The sequence below is a fragment of the Pteropus alecto genome, unplaced genomic scaffold (assembly GCF_000325575.1).
Source record: "Pteropus alecto unplaced genomic scaffold, ASM32557v1 scaffold44, whole genome shotgun sequence".
Taxonomy (NCBI): Eukaryota; Metazoa; Chordata; class Mammalia; order Chiroptera; family Pteropodidae; genus Pteropus; species Pteropus alecto.
Genome location: NW_006436812.1, coordinates 169,397 through 190,391, shown reverse-complemented (window position 1 = coordinate 190,391; position 20,995 = coordinate 169,397). Strand labels below are relative to the sequence as shown.

At 44.3% G+C, this 20,995-nt stretch overlaps 1 protein-coding gene across 1 annotated transcript in view; it reads right to left on the bottom strand.

The window, feature by feature from the left end:
* Positions 1-20,710, bottom strand: part of USP7 (ubiquitin specific peptidase 7) — a 32,740-nt gene extending 12,030 nt beyond the window's left edge. Inside the window, exons 1-12 of the mRNA XM_006913836.3 lie at positions 20,606-20,710; positions 15,083-15,281; positions 13,136-13,274; positions 12,338-12,426; positions 10,085-10,193; positions 9,069-9,199; positions 8,529-8,583; positions 7,440-7,520; positions 7,252-7,342; positions 4,551-4,633; positions 2,413-2,522; positions 692-848 (exon numbers count right to left, since the gene is read on the bottom strand). Of these exons, the coding sequence (XP_006913898.1) occupies positions 692-848; positions 2,413-2,522; positions 4,551-4,633; positions 7,252-7,342; positions 7,440-7,520; positions 8,529-8,583; positions 9,069-9,199; positions 10,085-10,193; positions 12,338-12,426; positions 13,136-13,274; positions 15,083-15,281; positions 20,606-20,648 (1,287 nt within the window). The 5' untranslated portion in view covers positions 20,649-20,710. The remainder of the gene's footprint in view (positions 1-691; positions 849-2,412; positions 2,523-4,550; positions 4,634-7,251; positions 7,343-7,439; positions 7,521-8,528; positions 8,584-9,068; positions 9,200-10,084; positions 10,194-12,337; positions 12,427-13,135; positions 13,275-15,082; positions 15,282-20,605) is intronic.
* Between the last annotated feature and the right edge of the window lie 285 nt (positions 20,711-20,995).

Below are 20,995 nucleotides of genomic sequence, written 5' to 3'. Positions count from 1 at the left end.
GTGTGGTTAATAAATGGGACATTTTAACCTATTTCATGACACAATGAGTAAGGGCAGAGCTTGTGCAGTTACCTTCCAATCTTTGTCGCAGATCAAGTCATTTTAAATGGTACTCAACCCCATAGTTAAAGGTTCACACGGGTCTGTGCTGTGGGGGTTCCCTCGGTAAGTGCTAGGAGGGCTCAGTCTTTGCTCTGTTCCTCACCAGGCCTGTGCTCCTGACACTGACCCCAAGACCATCATCTGCTCTCTTTGGTGAAGATTATGTGATGAGGTCCATGTGACCCAGGGAAAGATGGAACATTCCACAGCGTGGACAGTGGGGCCTGTGGAATGCCATGCAATCAGCACTGCCTCCCTGCACGGGCCCAGGGCCTGGATAATCATTCCGCTGTTATTTGTAAGTGGAAAATGAGTGCCTCAAATTCTATGTAAAGGGAGTCTGTAAAGTCCAATGTTCAATACTAACAAAGAGATACATACAGAAAACATAATCGCCAACTGACTGTTTGCCTTTCAAGTATCAGCAGTTGACTCACATATTGGAACACAGATAAACCAGAGGCCAGGAAGGAATCCTTCGCTATCAAGGCCATCAGGTGGGAACAGGGAAAGGCGAAGGCTAAGCGTCAGTGTGAATCTCCTTCCCAAATAGCATCACACCCATCTCCGCCCCACGCCCAGCACTCACCTTGCCGTCCCCTTTGGGGTTTAGATAAACCACATAATGTCCACCATGATTATCTCCACTATGAACTAGGACTGCGTGAAGAATGTAATTTGCAGGGTCCTTAGGATCTGTTTTTTGCAAAAATTCATCAAGTGGTAACTGTTCAGGAAACTCAAACCTATTAAAAAAACATTTTAAAAGAAATCCAGGTTTCATTTACATGTAGAAATTTCACCTTCAGGTTTTTTTTATTGCTAGACCTTCTAATTTACTGGCTCATCTTTATTTGGAAAGGAAGTGTGAACGTGACTTGGGAGGCCCCATCGACTACTTGAGGTGGCTCCCACCTGTTAAAACAAATTAACTGTTCATATATCAATATAAAATTTGAAGCTAAATATGAGAAAAATGCCTACGAGGCACTGAGACACCTCAATGGAATTTTAAATTTATGGAATTTTAAATTAAGGACATGACAATAGTCAGTCTTGTGATAAATGTACACTGTGACTTTCGTCGGATGTAAAGGATTCCAAACATGTCGATGAATGATTCTGAAGGTGCAGCACTGTGGCCACTAAGGAAATTCTGCAGGTCTGAGAAACATGAAAGAATCAAATCTGGAGGAAGATGTGGAAAATAGACCGCCACCCTGTGACCTGTGGACATCCTGAACACGCCTGGCTCTTACGACACTGGCTCCAGAACATCTTAAGTGCACGGTCACCGGCAGCGCCGTCAGCAGGGAGGAGGCGGGGCGGGCGAGGACCACCTGCAGAGTGCTGCGGGACAGCACCTGAGCAGCGCCAGCCCCCGCTGCCCCGGGAATTCTGGCCCAGTGCTGCCAAATGTTCTGAATTGTTCTGAATTCCTAAAGGTGTCAGAAATCCGAGCCTTTATGTAAAATCATGTTGCTTTTTTAAAGATTAGCAACTTTTTCCAATAAAAATAGAAATAAAACCAAGATAAGGACCAAACGAAACCCATCAGCACGTTGGACTCAGTCTGCAGACTGCCCGTCTGTGGCGTCTGGTGGAGACGGTTTCTAACACGGTCCACCGTAAAGGACAACAGTGGATGAGCAAACACCCAGCCAGGGCAGGTAATCTGACTGGGTCGAGTTTAAAGGGTGAATGAATGCCCAACCTCCGCCGCCCTGTACAGAGCTGGTGCACAGACTAATCGGGATAAAACGTCTGCGTTCTAAACCACATAAAGCAGCATGTGGTAGCGTTCTTGTATCTGGTATTTTAAAAACCTGAAAAACACCCGGCCCGGGGCGCACACACATCCCCCTAACTTCAGCATTTCTGAAACCTGTACCACTGCAGATGTCAACACCAACTGAGAGACTACAAAGTACTGGAGAATCCAATCTAAACACACACACAGTAACATCCAATTCTGCTGCAGAGGTAACACCTATGCTGAGGTGACAGCGAGGCCTGTAAAGCAGGAGCATCCTCTCCTCATGGCCTTCGCTCGGCCGCCACATGGAGGGGCGGGGGCTCCTTGAAAGGGAGACGCAGAAGGGGCCGCCTCAAAATCTAAAAGTGGAATTATCCCTTTAAAATTAGTTCCTGGACACCTAGGCAGAAGGGAGACCCTCAGCCACTCAGAGATGAGACTGAAAAAAAAAACAAAAAAACAAAAAACCAGGAACTACACAAAGCACTGAGATTGATCCCCTAAAAATCCAGATGCTGGGTAAATCTTAACTTCTACACCCCACTCCAGATTACCTGTCATTGATCTTGATATTTTGGTCCGTCTGAGGGTCATACATAAATCTCATCAGCTGCAGATGTAACACTGGTGGCAATGTTAGGAACTTCACCCCTTTCTCTGCTTCCTGAACGTTGGAAAAAGAAATGCAAAGTTAGTTCTCTGATACCTATTTCTTGATGCAACGAAAGCAACAGCATTTCAATAAGATTAAAATGCGCTGGGGACTTCTGGCGGGGGTCAGGTATCACTCTAGGCTGTCTTTGGAATTTGTTTAGACCTGTATCAGGTTTGTTGTTAAAATAATGCTGCACTGGCTTGCGTGTGAGAGACTTCCCCTCCTTCTAGATTATATTCTATCTTGATATCCAGCTGCAGGGAATAGGTAATTAAGGCTTAGTCACTTGCTGATGTATTATATAGTCATTAAATGCTATGAAAAATATAGAGAAACACGGAAAAATCACTAAACGGAAAAGCAGAAGACTATGACTACAACGAGGTAAGTTTAGGAGTGCTCACGGAACACCTGCACAGAACAAGTACAGACCAACACATTACAGGAGGGAGGATTCTCGGTGACTGGCTTCCTTTCCCTGGACTTTTATGATGTTTACTTAAAAACGGACATTCTGGAGCACAGTGTTTACTGCTCGATCCCACTTCTAAAGAATGTCTGAGTCACTATCAGCAAGGCTCTTTTACCACCAACACGACCGTTTCCCAGTTACTGCCAGGCTCTGTGCTACTGGACACCCCCCAACTTCCAAACACAGCCTTTCTGGAAGGGACTCTGTAGCTCTCACACCTCCCTCCAGCTCTGCTCCACCTCAGCCAATTCTTTTTCTTCACTAATAAGCGTTTGCCAAACTCGACCACTACCAGACCATCGGCGGCCCTCAAGGCTGTATTTCCAATTCAGACCTTCCCTCTGAGCCGTACAGCTCATTTCAGCACCTGCTAGAGGACCCGGTGGCTGACAAGGTACTTCTATTTGGCAATGTTCTGTGATGTACATTAGCATATTTAAGAGGACGGCACGTGGAAAGAAAAACACAAATCCCAGGAAGCGATACCACACGAAGGAATGGCACAGTTTTAATACAACTTGAAAGAATGACAAAAGAACTCTGTTTCTCCACCGCGGTCCATGGAGACTATGATTCTAAAATACCTACTGCTCACCCAGACCCCAAATAACTAGTGTGGATAAGGGCAATTCTTCTGGTTGACGAAGTAAGTATCTCCTAGCACATCCAGTTGCCTGTTTGGAGGGTGACTTTCTGAACTGCCACTTGGTGTCCTGACCAAGCAGAAGAGCAGATCTGTTGCCCGCTGAGAAATGGAATATTACTACCATGAATTATAAATTAGCAGGCTCGGTAGACACAGGATGGTCTGAAAAATTATAAATCAGTTGAGCCAATGAATCAAGGTTATGAGGATGCAACAGTCCCTGGATGGCTAGATCCGTGAGGAGGCTGCGGATCCACCCGCCATCCGGACCAACAGCCAGGAATTGGCCACAGTTCACGTCCCTCTATCCAACCATAGACTGGTCACTCGTTTACAACGCTCACTGCTCTGCCAGAGCCCAGAGTCCCCGAGGGGTGAGGAAGAAAACAAGGACACCAGTGTCATGAACAAACAACAAAAAATACATTTCTCATTCTAGAATTTATTCTTAGAAAACTGTACCTCTGTCACACGAAAAAGCAAAACATCACCAGCTGAAACCAGAGTCCACGTGACTAAGAAATTCTACTTGTAACTAGGAGCAACCGAGGAGAACCCCCTGCACCGACCCCGGTAAGGGAAAGAACAGAATGATGGATGAAATGGGAAAAAAAGTCTTCAAACACAAGGACAGAGCCTCAGGTGTGGTGGGGACAGTTCCACCTCAGATAAACACTGACGAACAAGCTGTACTTCCGTTTCCTGCGGACACCTGCCCTACACTCTTCCCGTTAAATCCCACCAGCAACGCACCCAGAACTCTCTAAAACGTTAACGTCTGGGCTGAAAAACAAGATCCTTTTGAGTTCTCAATACCAGCAGCATATGAAACGGAACAACTTAAATTATTAGTTCACAATGAAGTAAAAGATATGCGAGTAAAGTGAAAAGCTACGACAGGACACTAGCACGAAGTTACCTGCAAGCCATGCTCCCCGGCGTCGTATTTGTTGTCACCGTCTAGTTGTTCTACTGCCACATAATCCACAAACGATTCAAATACTTTAAAGAGAGGGGAAAAAAAAAAGTCAGCCAAAGTTACCAGTGAAGGTTTGCATGTAACAGCCAGCGCGGTACACTCAGGAACGCCAGGGAAGGGAAGTAATCGCGGCTGAGCGTTAGCCCTCAGCCTTGACCAGACTAGCTAAACGTGACCCGGCAAAGGCACGAACTCCAAGGACACTGATACGGTTTCCTAAGGGTGTTACAAATGGTTACACGGAGTCCATGTTTTAATAACTCGGACAAAGTCAAATAACACCGAAGTACAAACTGTGACCGAAACATTTACTATGAAGCTATAGTTATTAAGACAGCGTAGAAAGAGAGCAGGAACGTGGAGCCTGGGGGGTGAAGGAAGTGGGGAGAGGTTGGCAAAAAGGCACAAACTTCCAGATATAAGATGAATAAGGTAGGATGACCTAGTATAGAACATGGTGTCGACAGCTGATCACAAATAAAATGTGCTGAGAGTAGAACTTAAAGGTTCTCACCCCCTAAAAAGGAACATGTGACGTAATTAATGTGGTCGTTGACGAGGTGAAAGTCATCCTTTCACAAGGTACGTGTACATCGAATAATCGCGACATACACTTTAAACATCTTCTAATTCTCAATTAAGCCCCGTTGAGCTAAAAGAAAAAAAAAGGCCTCGTAGACTCTGCCCAAGGATGACCAACGGACCAGGAGCAGGTTTAGGACAGACTACACAAACAGGAACGGCTGACGGCTGACAAAGGCGCACAGCAGAGCAACGAGGGAAATGTGATGGGTCCACCTGGTATCCTCGTGGGGGGCAGGGGTGGAAATCAATCTTGATATCCTACCACATGCAAAAACTACTCCAGATGGATTGTAGATAAACAGAAAAGGCAAAACAATAACAGAGAAGAGACTCTGACTTCAGGGCAGATGTTCTTAGGACACAGAAAGCAAGGACTGATACGCCAAAATTATGAGATTGTTAAACAAATGGCAACATTAAAAGAGGAGGCAAGCCCCACACCGGGGGACGGTCTCAGCGACCCACCCAGAACGAGCGTCTGGAAACAGGCGGCACTTCTCCTGCTCTGGTTGTGAGGGGCTCACAGGAGCCAGACTTCCTGTCCTGCACTGACAGGTGAGACACTGGACCCCACAGGGAACACTGAGATCCAGACAGGAGGTGATGCAAGGCCATGACCTTGGACAGGGCCCTTCAAGGGCCCCTGCTACTATGTAGTTTCTGGGCTGCGGCACAGGGAAGAGAAGCCCAAAAAGGGCCCTGAGTGTCCCCGAGAGACTGAGACAGCAGCTGCGAGAACACGAGGGGCCCAAGGCAGCTCAGACCCTTAGGACAGAGTGCCCGGCAGGAGACAGCGGCACAGGCAGAGCGCCCCGGTGACCGCCAGAGGGACGAACCACTGAAAGCATGGGGAGAGGGTCCCCAAGTTCATATCAGCCTGAGAACAGTCCGTGCTCTCTCCAGCTACAGCGGAAAAGCCTCATAAGACATGGGACTTGAGGCTGGATAAAAACTCAGAAAGGTGCTGCCTCAGCTGTAAAAACAAATTAGCCCTGAACTATAAACTGTCGTGCTCCCACCTGACAAAACTCAGAAATAAAGCCTCAAAAGAACCAAACTACTTCCAAGTAACTTAACTATGACCCAGAACAAGAGTTAAGAATATCCAACACTCAAGATAAAAATCACAATGGCTGACACCCAAAATAAAAGATTACTAGACACGCAACGAAGCTGGAAAATACAGCCCGTGGTAAAGACAAAGGTGAATCGACAGAAACAGATCTAGATATCTCACGGGTGACAGAATTTACAGACAAGGATGTTATTATTTACTGTATTCCATCATGTTCAGAAAGCTATCCAAATTGCCAATAAGCATCTGACCACCTCACTGACCTCCAGGGAAATGCAAATTTAAAGCAAGACAGCACCATACTGCCACCAAAATGCTCACAGTCTGATAACTCGCACATTGCTAGGGGACAGAAAGTGATAAACCGCTTTGGGAAACTTGCTGGCTTTATCTATTAAGCTGACCATGTGTATACCCTGTGAGCCAGCAATTCCACTCAGCATAAATGCAAATGCATGTGCACCAGAGATAGGCACAAGAAAGGTCGGTGAGCTTCTGCCCAATAACCTCACACTGAAAATAAGCGAAGTATTTATCAAGGAAAGATGGTTTCAAAACTCTTGTGGTATATTCCCAATGTGAAATACTCTAAGTCAATGAAAATGATGAAATTATTGCTACTTGCAATATAGGTGAACTGCACATAATGCTGAGCAAAATAGAGACTACATCCTACATGAATATTAACAACATGCAGATATAACATATAACCTAGGATAGGATGTTAGGAGCCTAAATAGGAGTTCCCTCCGAGGGAGAGGCAGTGACTGAAAGGGCTGAGGCAAGGCTGGGTGTGCCAGAAAATATTCTGTTTCTTGACACCAGTGGGTCACAAGCCTGTGTTCACTCAGTTAGCTGTATACTCATCATTTTGGTGGTTTTCTGTGTATGCTACATTGTAATAAAAATCACTTGTGTAAATGAAGAATTACCACAAAAGAAATTATCAGGTCACCAAGCCCCTGTGTGCACAGAACTTACTGTTTTTCTTTCCTTTTATGCTTAGCTGGATATCATAATAATCTTCTCTTCTATCGGATCGATAGTCCACCTCTTTACACTGGATATAGGACTGCAAACGAGGAAAACACGGTGCAAGTTATCAATTGGCAAAATGTTCACATTTCAAAATCTTCTAAAATTGTTCTTTAAAACTGGTAATCACATACCACCATTTTGCCTCTGAATAATTTAGGTATGGTGCCTTCTACACACGTGCCTTTCATCTTATTTTCCACATTATCGAGCAACTGGAAGAGAAAGTTCTAGCTTTAAGAAAATGTTATGCTTAATTAACATACAGTAATTTGCAACTTGACTAGGGAATTTCAACAGTCAAAGAAATTCTAGACTATGAATATTATGACCTTTGGCATGCAATTATCAAAAACATACAAAATTCTTCTTCCTTGGTCGGCTATTTACAAAAATATCTACATGCAACAGTTGAGATTAACCCTCTACACAGCCTTTGGAATGAATTAGTAATCTGGAGTGCCTTTAGAAGCATGTTTTATATTCGTTTTACCTCTGTGGAAAAGCATGTAAATTGAGCACTAAACTTAACTCGTATTGGTCCACACCAAGAGATTAATGAGGTTGAGCCTGTCAACAGGATTGACTGGTTTGTCCATGGATATTTAATGAACTGGATTCAATCCAGCTACTGCTGCAAAAAAGAAAACACACCTTGCCCAGCCAATCACCTTGAACAGCCATTTCATGTTGTGTGTGTATGTGTGTGTGCACATCTTTCATCATAACTGGAGGATGGGGATCTGCTTGCTAGTGGCTACGGCTGCTTTGGGGAGAACCACCCACACGGAGGTCCGCTTCACTGGGGACTTCTGAACAAGGAGGGGCCTGGATGCTGCAGACCCTAACAGGAGTTAGGTCTCTAAAGTGAAGCAGGGTAATCAGGACGGCTCCTCAAGCCAACCTGTTGTGTCTTCGATTAGTAACTCAAGCACAGGTGCCAATTTAACACCTTAAATGTATATATACTACCTACTCACCCCTGCAATTCAAGTCTCCCCTCACACTTCCCTCTCAAATAACAATTTTTTTCATTCTTTCTGGCTCTTAAAACTATAGAGATGCTGCTTATTTCTTCTAGCCTAGTTTTGGTCCTGAGCAAAGATGGGCATATCTGAATTACAGTGACGTGAAGTAGGCCTGAGGCTTTACTTGGTAACGACTTCTGGCAGTGCTTCAGAATATCAGATGTCAGCAGTATACAATTATGGCTTAAAACTTACCACTCGACATAGCTCTTGAACGTCGTGTTGCATGAAGCTATCTAAAGTTTCCCACCTTGGGAGAGAGATAAAATGAACATTTACATCGAAACTTCCAAGTTTCAAATAAATGAACAAGCACTTTACTTACGTTAAAAAGACTAAATGGTATAATGGGCCATCATTCTTAAATGCATTTCTGACCAGATTTTGGGGGTTATAATTCAAAGATAAATAGAACTTTATCGCGACATCCAAATGTTCACAACTTCATCTTATTCTAAACGACTTACTGCAAGGGGAGGTTGTGTTTGCAGTAAGTGTATGCACGTTTAAATACTATTTACATCCCTTTCTTGACAGGTAAAGCTTTAAGTGGTGAATTATTTCTCAAGGAAAATTCTAAAATCAAGCTGCTATTGCCAAAGAGGTCGAACACAATTCAACGATAAAAACTCTCTGTCAAAAGCAAATGCCTGTACTACGCTGATCGTGCTCCTTCCAGCCGCTCATTCATCCTTCAGCGAAAGCAGAACGGGAGGGCGGACTTCCCATACATACCCGAAGGACTTCGTTAGCTTTTTTGTTCCTACGGGCTTATCACTGTGCTGTAGTTCGTAGAACACTCTCTGTAATGCTAAAGGGACGCTTTTGGATGAATCATCGCCCTCCGTTGGCATCATGTACACAGCCTAAAAGAATTGATTCAGAAATAAAAATGGAATTTGATGTGAAAGTATCATTTCAGGTATCTCAATGGTCGAGACTTTTAATTATTCCCCAAATAGTTCAGAAAGTTTTTTTTAAATCATGAAAGTCTTTTGAAACAATCTAGAAGATACAAGAAGGCAAAAAAGCATTTTAAAAACTACCCATAGCTCACCATCCAGAGAGAACACACACCACTTTTATCCTTCTCGAAGCAACATTTTCGAACTTAACACTACTTGTGAACGACAGCTTTGCTGAAACTTAAAAGGCTCCTGAAGCTATCCACATCCAGCTCCCCCGGGACATAACGGGACATAACGCCCTCGCGGCACTGACGCCGTCTAGGACCAGTGCGAATGGGACAGGAGAGAGAGAGGCAGCCAGAGGCCCCACCACCAGGAGTCGGCACTAATTGTGCTGGCTCAGACGACGTTCCTAAAATACACATGACTCTCCTCCATTAGATTCCAGCAAGGTCTCGTCTTTTTTTTTTTTGCTATGAAAATAAGTTTTATCTATAATAAGTGAAAATTAGCCTTTGTAGCCAATAGTTTTCCAACTCATCAATTTTGACAAAACTTTTCAAATGTTACTAATGGCTTTCAAATTTAAAACAAACCTTTACCGTTTCTAGCTCAGAGTTAGGATATTCGCTGTAGTGAACGTTTGATCACTCCAGTTAGCTTTAAAGTGTCTGAACACTGAGGAATAAAGAAATGCACAGGCATAAAACAGGGGCCCTGGAGAAAGCACGGAGGTCCAGGAAGGAGACAAAGCAAAGTCTGGCAGAGGACTTTGCTTGTTCCCTAACACTTGAGAGAAAAGGGCAGGTGGAAGATTGAGGGAGAGAAAGACCATCCATTTACCTTTCGTAGTTGATTTGTGAAAAATAAAGTCTGCAGCAGGCTGTTCATGTAACAAGTCGCTCCCTGATTCTTTAAACCGACATAGCCCGTGTGCTTCTTTGAATCCCACCTACAAGATCAGTTTGAGGTTGAGGGAAAACCGCATAGGATGCCTCCTTGCTTCTACAATGTGCAGGGGCGACTCGACTAGATGTCAGCAGTGGTGGCCGACTTTTCACTACTTCCCACCATCCGGACACAGGCATGAAAGCCAAGCGCCCCTCCGAGTTCATAACTCACGGCCAGGCCCACGGGACATGAAGGCCATGGGTTCTCAGCACACGGGTCCCTTCAGTGGTCACTGATTCTATCTGCCCCAGTGCACGGGCCTGTGCAAACTCCACTCCAGCACTCGAGAAGCAGCTTACACACTGCTGACAGCAGACGGCCATCAGCCACCACGATCAGCACTCGCACATTCGATTAAAGTAGCTATGTTTATATGAACTGACTCCTGGTGGAGTCCTATTACGTACACATTAGGTCACATGTAGTCAGCGAGAAATGGAAGCAGATGAAATCCCCCTTTCCTGCAGCCACACACACAGGAAGACAAACGTGCACTGGCAAATTTGGTGCAGACTTCTAAACCCCTAAGGGCCTCTTAGTCCGCGTGTCGTGTGGAGGTTGGTTAGGAGAAAAGGTGGACTTTCTCAGAGTTGACAGGCCCCACTGACCACCGCCCCCCACCAAGTAATAACAGGAGGCTAAAGAGAATGCCACTGCAAAGCAGAACAGTCCTCCCCACTCCATTCCCGTCTCCCTCTGCATACAATGCAAAGACACGAACAAGCAGGACTGCCGCCAGCATGACCAATCACACAGGGGACATTATTGTGAGGTCAAGGTCCACAATACTGATTCCAGGAGTCAGTCAGTCCACGGCCTTGCAAACACACTCACGTGTGCCCAATGGCCCTGGTTAAAAATGCTCACGTGTGTGAAAATTTCAAACTTGACAAGAAAATCTAAGAAACCTAAATTACTGATGATTATTTTAAAAACTATCATAAAGATTTAGGTGATAATGGTTGAATAGGTTTCAACAAGTGAGACTGAACCAAGCAATGTTTTGATTGGTAAGGCTGAAAAACTCAACCTACTTGTTTAGTCAAGAGACACAGGGGAAGGTTTTAAAAATGAAGGAAATAAAAAAAAAAAGCACAAAATATTTAATGTGAAATACCTTGTTTTCACGCCCCCACTTTGATATGTGAATACAACTCAAGTGTATGTTTTGAAAAGTTTACTCAAGAAAAGCCTGATTCCTCCTGTACAGCCCAATTAACATAAAAGCTAACAAATTTTGCTTTTTAAAAAAATTCCTAGTGGCACACCCCCTTCCCGACACACCAGCCAGGACCCGGACTAAGCAAGAGGTCCTTCGTGGCCAGCCCACTGCTCCCTTGCCTGACAGCAGGGCCACATGGAAACAAAACACCGTGGGCGAGAGGCCGCCACTGAGCTTCCTAGACAGAACGTGTCTGTTTCAACCCTGGGCCTTAGAAAGCTTGCTGGTCTTCTATAACCCGACGCCAGCTTACCACCCCAGCCTTCGGCTCGACTCTTCACACTTTCCTGAGGTGCTGCCCCAGCCCACACTCTCCTGCTTGTGCCACTGTCCCTGTCGTTCTCCCTACCCCCGATTCCACCGTCCCTCCTCATCAGCCAATAACCAATCCATCCTTTAAGGCCGAAACTTCCTCTTGCACACAGACCTCTCCAAACCAGTGATGGAGCATCTGCTCGCAGGCCTTCCTCTAAGCTCTGGTGTACCCCACTCACTACTTCACCTCCTCAGTGGTTCTGCCGTCAGCACACACTGAGCCGCCCCGGAACTTCACAACCCTGCCCTCCTTCACAATAGAAACAGAGCCACTCCGGCTGTAGCCATGTACGTACTGGCCTCACTCCTTTACCCAACCAGCCTGTACGTTATGTCAATGAGACAGACACCCAACGCTGTCTCACTGACCATAATCATGTTCCTACTGCACGGCAGGGCCCGGCATACAGAAACTGCTCAACAAATCTGCTAAACAAAGCAGTGGATGTGAGGCTGGTACACATGTCCGTGTGTTCTGTGTGTGCGCCGAGGGGCGAGCACACAGAAGGTGCTTATCTGTGGAATATATGCATCTGTTAATATGCAAATGCTCTTACTACAGCACAAAAAAACATTTCTTAACAGCACCCCACTTAAGAAAAACTTACGCAACTCCATGGGGAGCATCCGCTTGTACAAAGACTTCGAAAGTCACTTTGTCATCATCTATAAATCCTTTCTCAGGATCCGTCACTTCCTATAAAAAATAAGAATATCCAACTTGCGTAAGAACACACGAACGCTCACTTCATTCCAAAGAGACAATTACCCTAGTACTTAATAGATTAAAATACTACTTTTTTAAGCACTCAGATTGTGCCTTCTGGTTTCGCAGTGTTTTGGTTGCTTTAAGCAGTGTTCCTGTAACACAAGCCTGTTTCCTCTAGGGGGCATGCCGGAGGCACTGGGGCATGGCACCACACCACAGAAATGGAGGAACCAGCGTCTGCTCATCGGCTAGGCTCAGGAGGTCCCAGGTCCCAGAGAACTCATGCTAGAGAACTGAGCAGGGCGTTAGGACTGTTCCACTAGTTTCTACCTCTGCAAAAGGCAGCCAGAATGAACGAACTTGAGAATGAATGAAGTCCCATGAAACCACCCATCACTATGCCTGACTCGGGAAGGGCCCCAATAGGTATTATTTCTTTTAAAGAAAATTTAGCCTATCAGGAAAGCTGCTGACTACCTTATGATGTTTGACAAAAAGTTGAGATTTGAGTCCTATTAGCTGCTAAAAATCTCAGCTGGGAAACTGGAGAAAACACATTTTCATAAATACTTGATCAACTTATAAGACAAATATTCTGATTCGAAGGATCCGAAGGATCTGAAGGATCCGAAGAATAAAAGACAGGGCGACACAGAATGATGCTCAGATTACTCAGTCTAAATCCACTGTTACTTACACTCCAGGCCATAAAATTGGAAAATCCCCAATCATTTTCTTTATGGAAGAACAAGTGACTAATACGACGACTGAATGACTTCTCGTCATCTCTGTAATTTATTATCTTCAGCACTGCTTGTGCATGACAAGACCACGACCTGTTTAAAGAAAATAATCTAAGCCTTAGTTGACATATTTCACTGATGTTTACACATTTTTAAAAACAAAGCAACAAAAATTCCCATGTTTTAAATTTATTTTTTAAGGGGTGAGGGAACATAGCTACCTTTAGTGGAAAAAGACACTAAAAGGGTTTGGAAATGCCTCCATGTAGTGATTAAAATCATTATTTTATTTTTTAACTTTTAAAAAGTTTAACTCAAGTGTTTTATTGCTATCTCTAAAATACATGTTTTAGATTCTATAAGAGACTATAGCTTTTTGGTCAGATAATAGTTCTAGTATCTAATACGGACATTCTTTGAAAATAATAGAGAAAAAGTGATGATGTTATTTTTTTGGATGAACAGACTTAAAATTCTAGGTTCTACTACTATTCAATGTGTCACTTCTAAGCACCACTCCCGCACCCTATAGCTTCCGTGGCTCCCAAGTTCCCAAAAGTACCGTTTCGCCAGCCTTCGGGTGGGCTGCATGGGGGCAGTGGGGATTCCCTGAGAAACTCTGAGCATGGGTGCCGATCACAACCACAAGAGAAATGACCACAGATGCAGTCACATCTGGGACAGTCCACAAAGGGCCTCTGGATCCATGCTCAAAAACCAGGAAGGTACACGACTTCAGCAGTCCGCCAAAGAGCTTCCAGTGAAAGCAGAGCTTATAAAGGGATGTCACAGCTGAAACCAAACGCCCGGAGGAGCAGTGCCACTCCCCTCGGCACTTCCACTCATCACGGTCCTTCGGGCTGGATGTGGAGGGCTCACTGTTTTTCTAAACTACTGTTCAGGCTAAAGTTGTCCGTTAGACTAGAATCTAGCCCATGTACTCATTGGATCAGGTCATCATGTGAACACAGGAAGAAAAATTTTAACCTATATCCAGAGGCCCTGGGTGCACCATAAAATGGGCTTGGTACTTAAAATATTCAAGAAAAATGAACCGCACTGTATTCCCTGGAGCTCTGACAGACCATCTAGAGCCAGTGCCCTATGGGGAACAACCTTCTCTGAGGGCACCAAAGGGCCACGGTCTGGAGGTGGCGGGGACACTAGACAGCCATGGTCCAAAGGAAGCAACTTGGGGACAAAGAGACCCAGAATTCCTTCAAACAATGTCTGTCACAACCAGTGTCTGATAAACCATGAATGGTGACAGATTTTAATTAAAGGGAAGAGCCAAACCCTTAGGATCGAATCAACAGGCAGAAACCATGACCTCTAATTTTTTTTTTTTTTAATCTTTAGTTTCATCTTAATAGAGGGACCACTAAGACTTTTCTCAATTTTAAGACTTTTTATATTGTACCTTTCCCCCCACCTAAAATAAAATAAGCCAAACAGCCCAAGTAGTAAAAGCCTGGAAGAATGTTTTATTGTGAATTTTCTGAATAACCCACAGGAGCTGATTAACACACCATGAGGAGGAGGTCGGCCTGAGAATTTTCCTTAACTACAGTTTTCACCTCAGGCAGTTACCAGGGTACAGGAATTATGGCTGGTAATCCAGCAGCCAGCCAGTCCCCTGGGCTGGTAGATTCTAACACGTGAAGTTTAGTTATTTACTTATAAGAAAAATACAGTTTCTCTAGTTTGGTTATAACACCTACCAGTGAGTTTTAAAGAGGGAAATGTATTTAATTTGAAATCAAAGGGCTATATACAGGTATCAAGGAAATATTTTTTTAAAAGTTCAAAATTCAAAAAGAATTAGGCCGATCAAATTTGGCTTCCAGTAATGTATTACAACCATCTGTGGATTTGTAATTGCATCATTTAAACTGTCTTACGTGGAATCAGATTCAGCATTGCACTGGAGAAAGAATCCTACGCTTTTTTGGTGTGGTCTGTCTGGATAAAAGCGTGGCATCACCATAATCTTCCATGGCAGATTTCGCACAAAACACGGAGGGCTAAGGACCGACTCACTCAGTCTGCTGAAGCGCTCGACAGTGAACTGAAAGGTTGCCTCGGAGCGCCAACTCGTGTCTGCAAGAAAACACAATGTCAACCAGAGCCCGAGCACAGTGAAACAAACAGTCCTGAAAACATCTACCAGCGGGATAAAGCTAATCCACACAACCGCCACCTAACTGCTAAGGCCTAGCTCTCCAGGAAGTGACAGCATCCTTCCAGTCTGTTAATAACCCAAAACAGCGAGATGACAGTTTGTGTGCGTGAAATCCTAACTCAGAGGGTAACACACACCTGCCTTCCCTAGATTCAGAACTTCAGTGTGATAAGAGCATCTATTCTACTCTATCTTAATCCCCGAGTAAGCCTTAGTGCGGGGACAGGGCTCACGGTGGCAGAGGGCGAGGGGGTGCTGAGCTGGCACACAGGGCCTTCGGGGCAGTGGGAACGGCCATTCCCAAGGAAGCGCAGCACTGTTTAGAAACAAAAAGACTGCTAAGAAGTTAGCCTAAAAATAAACGTTAACTTCATTAGTTCAGAATTTTTGTGAAACACCAGCCTGGACTCTCTAGGTGGAACAACTAAAAAAAAAAAGAAATAAAACTGGCATCTGAAGGCCAATTTAAGGCATTATGCTGTCCTCTGATACTGCGCAGTGCTGAAACACTGTCTCTCAGTAGACCTTCAACCAAAGTCACACTGTACAATTCCACCTTTTCCTGATGGTGGCTATTCATTTACAAGTGACACAGGCTGCCGATTAGCTGTGACAAACCCAGCAGTGTCCATGTTGATGCTTCTCAGACTCCTCTCATGAAGGAGTGGCCCTCCCAAGGCCACCCGCCAATCTGTCATGGCCAGCACTTTTATAGAACATCATTAAAACTGCCGCGGCAAGGCACACGTTTCTAGATGCTTTCTCTCACTTTCTGCGCCTGTCTTGTTGCAGGCCGGGGACAGCTCACAGCCGCGCCAGGGGACCAAGGGCCCCACTTTGAGGAGACACAGTTGGTCTACAGAACAGGAGCCTAGAGAGCTTTTTCCGGTTTAGAATCAGGTGCTACTTTGACACCCCTGCGTCCCAGGTTCCCAAAGCACCAAACAAGACCGAAGGCCTGGGGGAAGAACACGTTAGGGGCACCCTCCCTTCCCCCATCAGTCTCCAAGCTTCACTGTGACAGCAGAGTGCTTGGGACGCAGACTTCTCAGTGTGCATAAACTGCTTAACTGGTGACTAATTGAATTTGTTCTTAAGAAAACATGTCCATCAGTCCTCATGAGAGGGTAATTCTTTACCAAAGAAGTAAAAACCAAATAGATGTGTGACAGCGTTTTCACCTTCTTTTAAAGACTCTTGCTTCATCCCTCATTTGTTTTCCTACATGTAACCCTGCTCAGCGGTCCACAGAGTCCCCTCTGGAAGGAGAGAGCTGAGCAGGGGGAGTCACATCTGAGAGGTGCATTCGTCTGCATTTGAGTCTCTTTCAGTGGCAGGCAACTCTAATCCCTTTGAGTGATAATAAAAGTCCACTGAAAAGGCAAGAAACTTGCTGAGAGAATGGTGTCTAGAATGGCTTAGGAGAAAAGCGGACCACTTTTCCACAGACACACAGATCACATCTGAGCAGCATTTAAATCCCACAAGCAGCCATTACTCAATTTCTGCCTTACAGATGAGGAAACTGGGGCTCCCTGTCACTAAATAGCTTGTCTTATCCAAAGTGTCTTATCCAAGGTATTTTACAAAGTAACCAGAGGACGTTTCGACACCCGAGATTCGTGAACACTAAGCAGTGACCCTGCCTGATTTGGAGGATGCCATTCCAGCGTTTGGCTTAACACTCCACAAAACACAGACCCCAATAAAACCGGCCTGCTTTACAGTAACCCCAAGAACTGAAAAAAAGCAAAGGAGAAATCACCGCTGGACATTCAGTCCTTGGGGCCTAGAGAATCCAAAGCTGCAGCTACCACCTCTCTCCTAACACCCCTATTTTTATTTTGTTTTCACAGACAACTTAACTCTTTGTAGGCTTAGATTTTTATATAGACGAAAACTGATACATCTTATAAATGCTTTCCTGTTCTTCTACTCCACACTTTTGTCCAATTCCCGAATTAACCCTGAAATGTCAAATAGGACCAAACGTCGGCAGAGTCAGCGTGGCACTGAGTCCAGAGATGGCAGGCCCGTCAGAGGCAGAGAGGCTGGGCGCCCCGAGCCTGGCACCATCGCGGCTCACGGCGCTCCGTTCACACTCGTGGATTTATGCATTCGATGTGAGAGTCTGCCTCACATTCAAGGTACATCCTCAGAACAGACGTATCATCCAAACACACTAATCAGGAAGTTTAACATGAGACTGCATGTGAACAGAATCTCACCCTACGGCTGGAAATTCTGTACACTAATTGGTTAATTATATTAAATATCAAAAGATTAATTATATTAAATACCAAAAAAGGAGGGGAGGAGGGGCAACTTGAAACCCATCTTTGGCAGATAAAGCATCTGATATGCCCCTATGTGGAACGAATCTTTGCCCAAAAACATGGGTGAAAAGTACTCAGGGGTCCTATGTATTATTTTTACAACTTCCTCTGTGTCTATAATTACTTCAAAATTAAAAATGGTTTAGAAAGCAGTATACCTAGGATTATACTTGCAGTATTAGTATTTCATCCAAATAAAGACTCTAACCTGCCCTATGCCACAGCATCTATTTCATTACTCCGTACATCTTTTTATTGTAAATGACAGGACGATAAGCTTGTGTTAACTGCTGTCATCACACAGTCTGTCAGAAAACTTGATAACCTGCTACCTTCCCACCCTGCCCCGAGAACAGCGGCAGGTCTCACATGGTCAGCTACCACGTGTCCAGTCTTAAAACGATCTTCTCTTCCCAGGGCAGAGAACAATGTACCAGCCTGTGTTTCAGTTGAATGAAAAAGCATACTTCTGGTTTATAATCAGAAAGGTTAGCCTGAAGTTTTCCCAAATGATGCTCTTGCAGTAATTTTAATCAAACACCAATCATTCATTCTAATTCAAGTCTTTGCAAGGCCTAGTTAATTTCCAAGAAATTACTTCTGTTTCACGGGCACCACTGACGTTTACCTAGATCCATCTAGGTTGGCAGAGACTGCTTGTTCTAAAACTTCTCGTGGTCATCTCAGGAAAAACTGAGTTAAGAAAGTAAAATCGAAGTAGAGTAAGATGATACAACTAGAAAATGATTCTGATACTTGCCCATAATTCTATGTTAAGAGAATTTGTAAATGTACTCCACTTCACTAAACATTTTTCTAATCTGTTGTTAGATATTTAACTTCTGTGTAAGAAATCTACCTTACTAAGCCCTCTGCGCACTCAAGGCACTGTTCACTGAAATCCAGTGTTTTCCAGATTAAGATGTTAAAAAGAGATTCAGGAAAAAGGGGTTCTAAAGTTCAGAGTCTTGGGGAATCATTAACAAAAAGCCTTGAAGAAAGACATTCAGATACTGACAGCTAGAAGTACTGTAATAGACAAAACATTTAACCTCGTACTCCTCAGACTTCCTAAACTCACAACACACACATCCCGCAGAAGAGGGTTTTGAAAACAAATCACGACAGAAAATGCTGCCCTAAAGCAATGCTTCCACTCCTAGAACTGGAACCATCTCCCTCCAGCCCCCTTTGTCATCAAAGAGAGAGGATCTTTTCACTCTCTTACCCCTGGCACCTCTCAAAGGGCACCTAAAATCCAAACCAGGAAGGAGCTACTACTGAAGACCTCACTCTACTTTCTCCTAGAATATGCTTTTTCCATTTGGTAATTCACAATGGCAGTGAACGTTTCCACTTTTAGGTTCTATAGTTCGGCACCATTATTTACTACTAATAATTCAGTAAAACTGCATTGAGAGGGAGGAGATTTTACATACATTATGCCCTCCTAACGGGGGTTCACAAATGAGGCAATTCAGGCCCCCAAGAGATATCTGGTAGTATCTAGAGACATTTTTGGTTGTCACGACTTGGGGTTAGCATGGGATGACACTGGCATCCTATAATGCACAGGACAGCCCCCTACAACAAAGAATGACTCACCCAAAAAGGCAATAAACAGTGCGGAGGGTGAGACACCCTGTCCTTTTATCTACAGCTGTGCCTTCTCCCAAGCCCTCCCCGCTAAAAACATGAATGGAAATACTAGTATGAAATTGCTCTGTGGAAACTAGACTGGGAGGGCTGTGACTGGGTGGCCAGCTACTGCTCCACAAGCGGCAGGAAATCGGTCCCTGACTCAGAGACCTGGCCGTGCCTTCCCACTGTGCTCCCTGAATCGCTTTTGGCATCTCCGGTGTCTGAAATAAAACCAAGAGCCCAGTAACCAAAGAGACCGCACCCACACCATTGCCCTGGGTCTACAGTGGAAAGCGCACTCCACAGGTAACAAAGCAGCGGGGTTTAGACCACGCCTCTTTACCTTCCTCAGATATTGCCTCAGCCAGCTGCCAGGGGGTAAACCGCACTGTGAGAGAACTCTCAACTACGGCTGCAGTTTCTCATGGAGGCTGAACTTTTGGCAGGAGGTCTGAACAGCAGTCCTTCTGGTGGTGCAGCCCGTGGCTGATGAGGTTTCTTTCAACTGCCCCGTTACACCCCTGGGAAGGACACAACCCTCATGAGGATTGATGGACATGCTTTTGACAGAACATGGTTTCATATTATACTGCAAGATTCCAGGGGCTGCATAAAGTGATTACTGGCTGCTATCTGCTCATGATTTTTGACCTTGCAAATGTACACAGGTCACACAGTCTGATAAATTATAAAGAAGAAATTGCCTCGAAAGAAAGCGGTTTCCTAGGCACAAAATGTCCATGCCATGTACATATGCAAATACTTTTTGCATAGAAGATATAGACCAAAAGTTAATGTGGGAGAATGAAGCCCAAAACTTGGTTCTGATTTCCTAACAGGAGTGGGGCGGGATTATCAGCTACAGACAATTGATATACACACTACAATAAGAATGCAAAGGATAGTCAAGTTCCAACATCTAGAAGTATCTTGCTTCAAACCAGAAGGAAAGGAGAGTAATATGTACTTGTTCTACTGAATACTAACATTTGGCTGGAAATTTTCAGGCCTGAGTAAACACCCGTCTACTATAAACTTCTGTATTTAAACCTTCTCGCCTAGGCTGGGGAAAATCAACTTACCTTGACATTTGTAGGCAACCTTGAAATTCAACACTAAAAGAGGCTTCTAAATTTTCTTCAGTTACAACTTCCTAAAAACTAGCTACTTAAGAAACTCAGAAGTACTCAAGGAAGAAATATGCATAACATATTTGTGTTTCTGACAGAGTTTTTGCCCAGTGCAAGTAAGCCACAGGTACTTACCATCCTCCATATCTTCCTCTGTGTTGTTATGCCCATCGCTCATGGCCACATTCCCGTTGATAACAGGGTTTTGAGTAATTCTTGGTGGGTCATCTGTATCTCCAGCTTTAAAGAAAACAAAGAAATTCCATGGTTTTTACCGTCATGGCTTAGATTAAATACACAAAAATATACTGGTACTTTTGACGATTTCCGGTCACAAGTAAGTTCCAATTGCTCCGTAATAAATGCACTCTAACCCAAAAGGGATTTCTCTAGTATATTTACTAAATATGAACTTGGGCTGCTTCCAAAATGCTAAATGGGACTTAGAACACTGAGTATACCACACAATAATCTGCTTCGTCTGCAATGGTATTTATTTTGAAATAGGTTTCCTACTCATCAAAC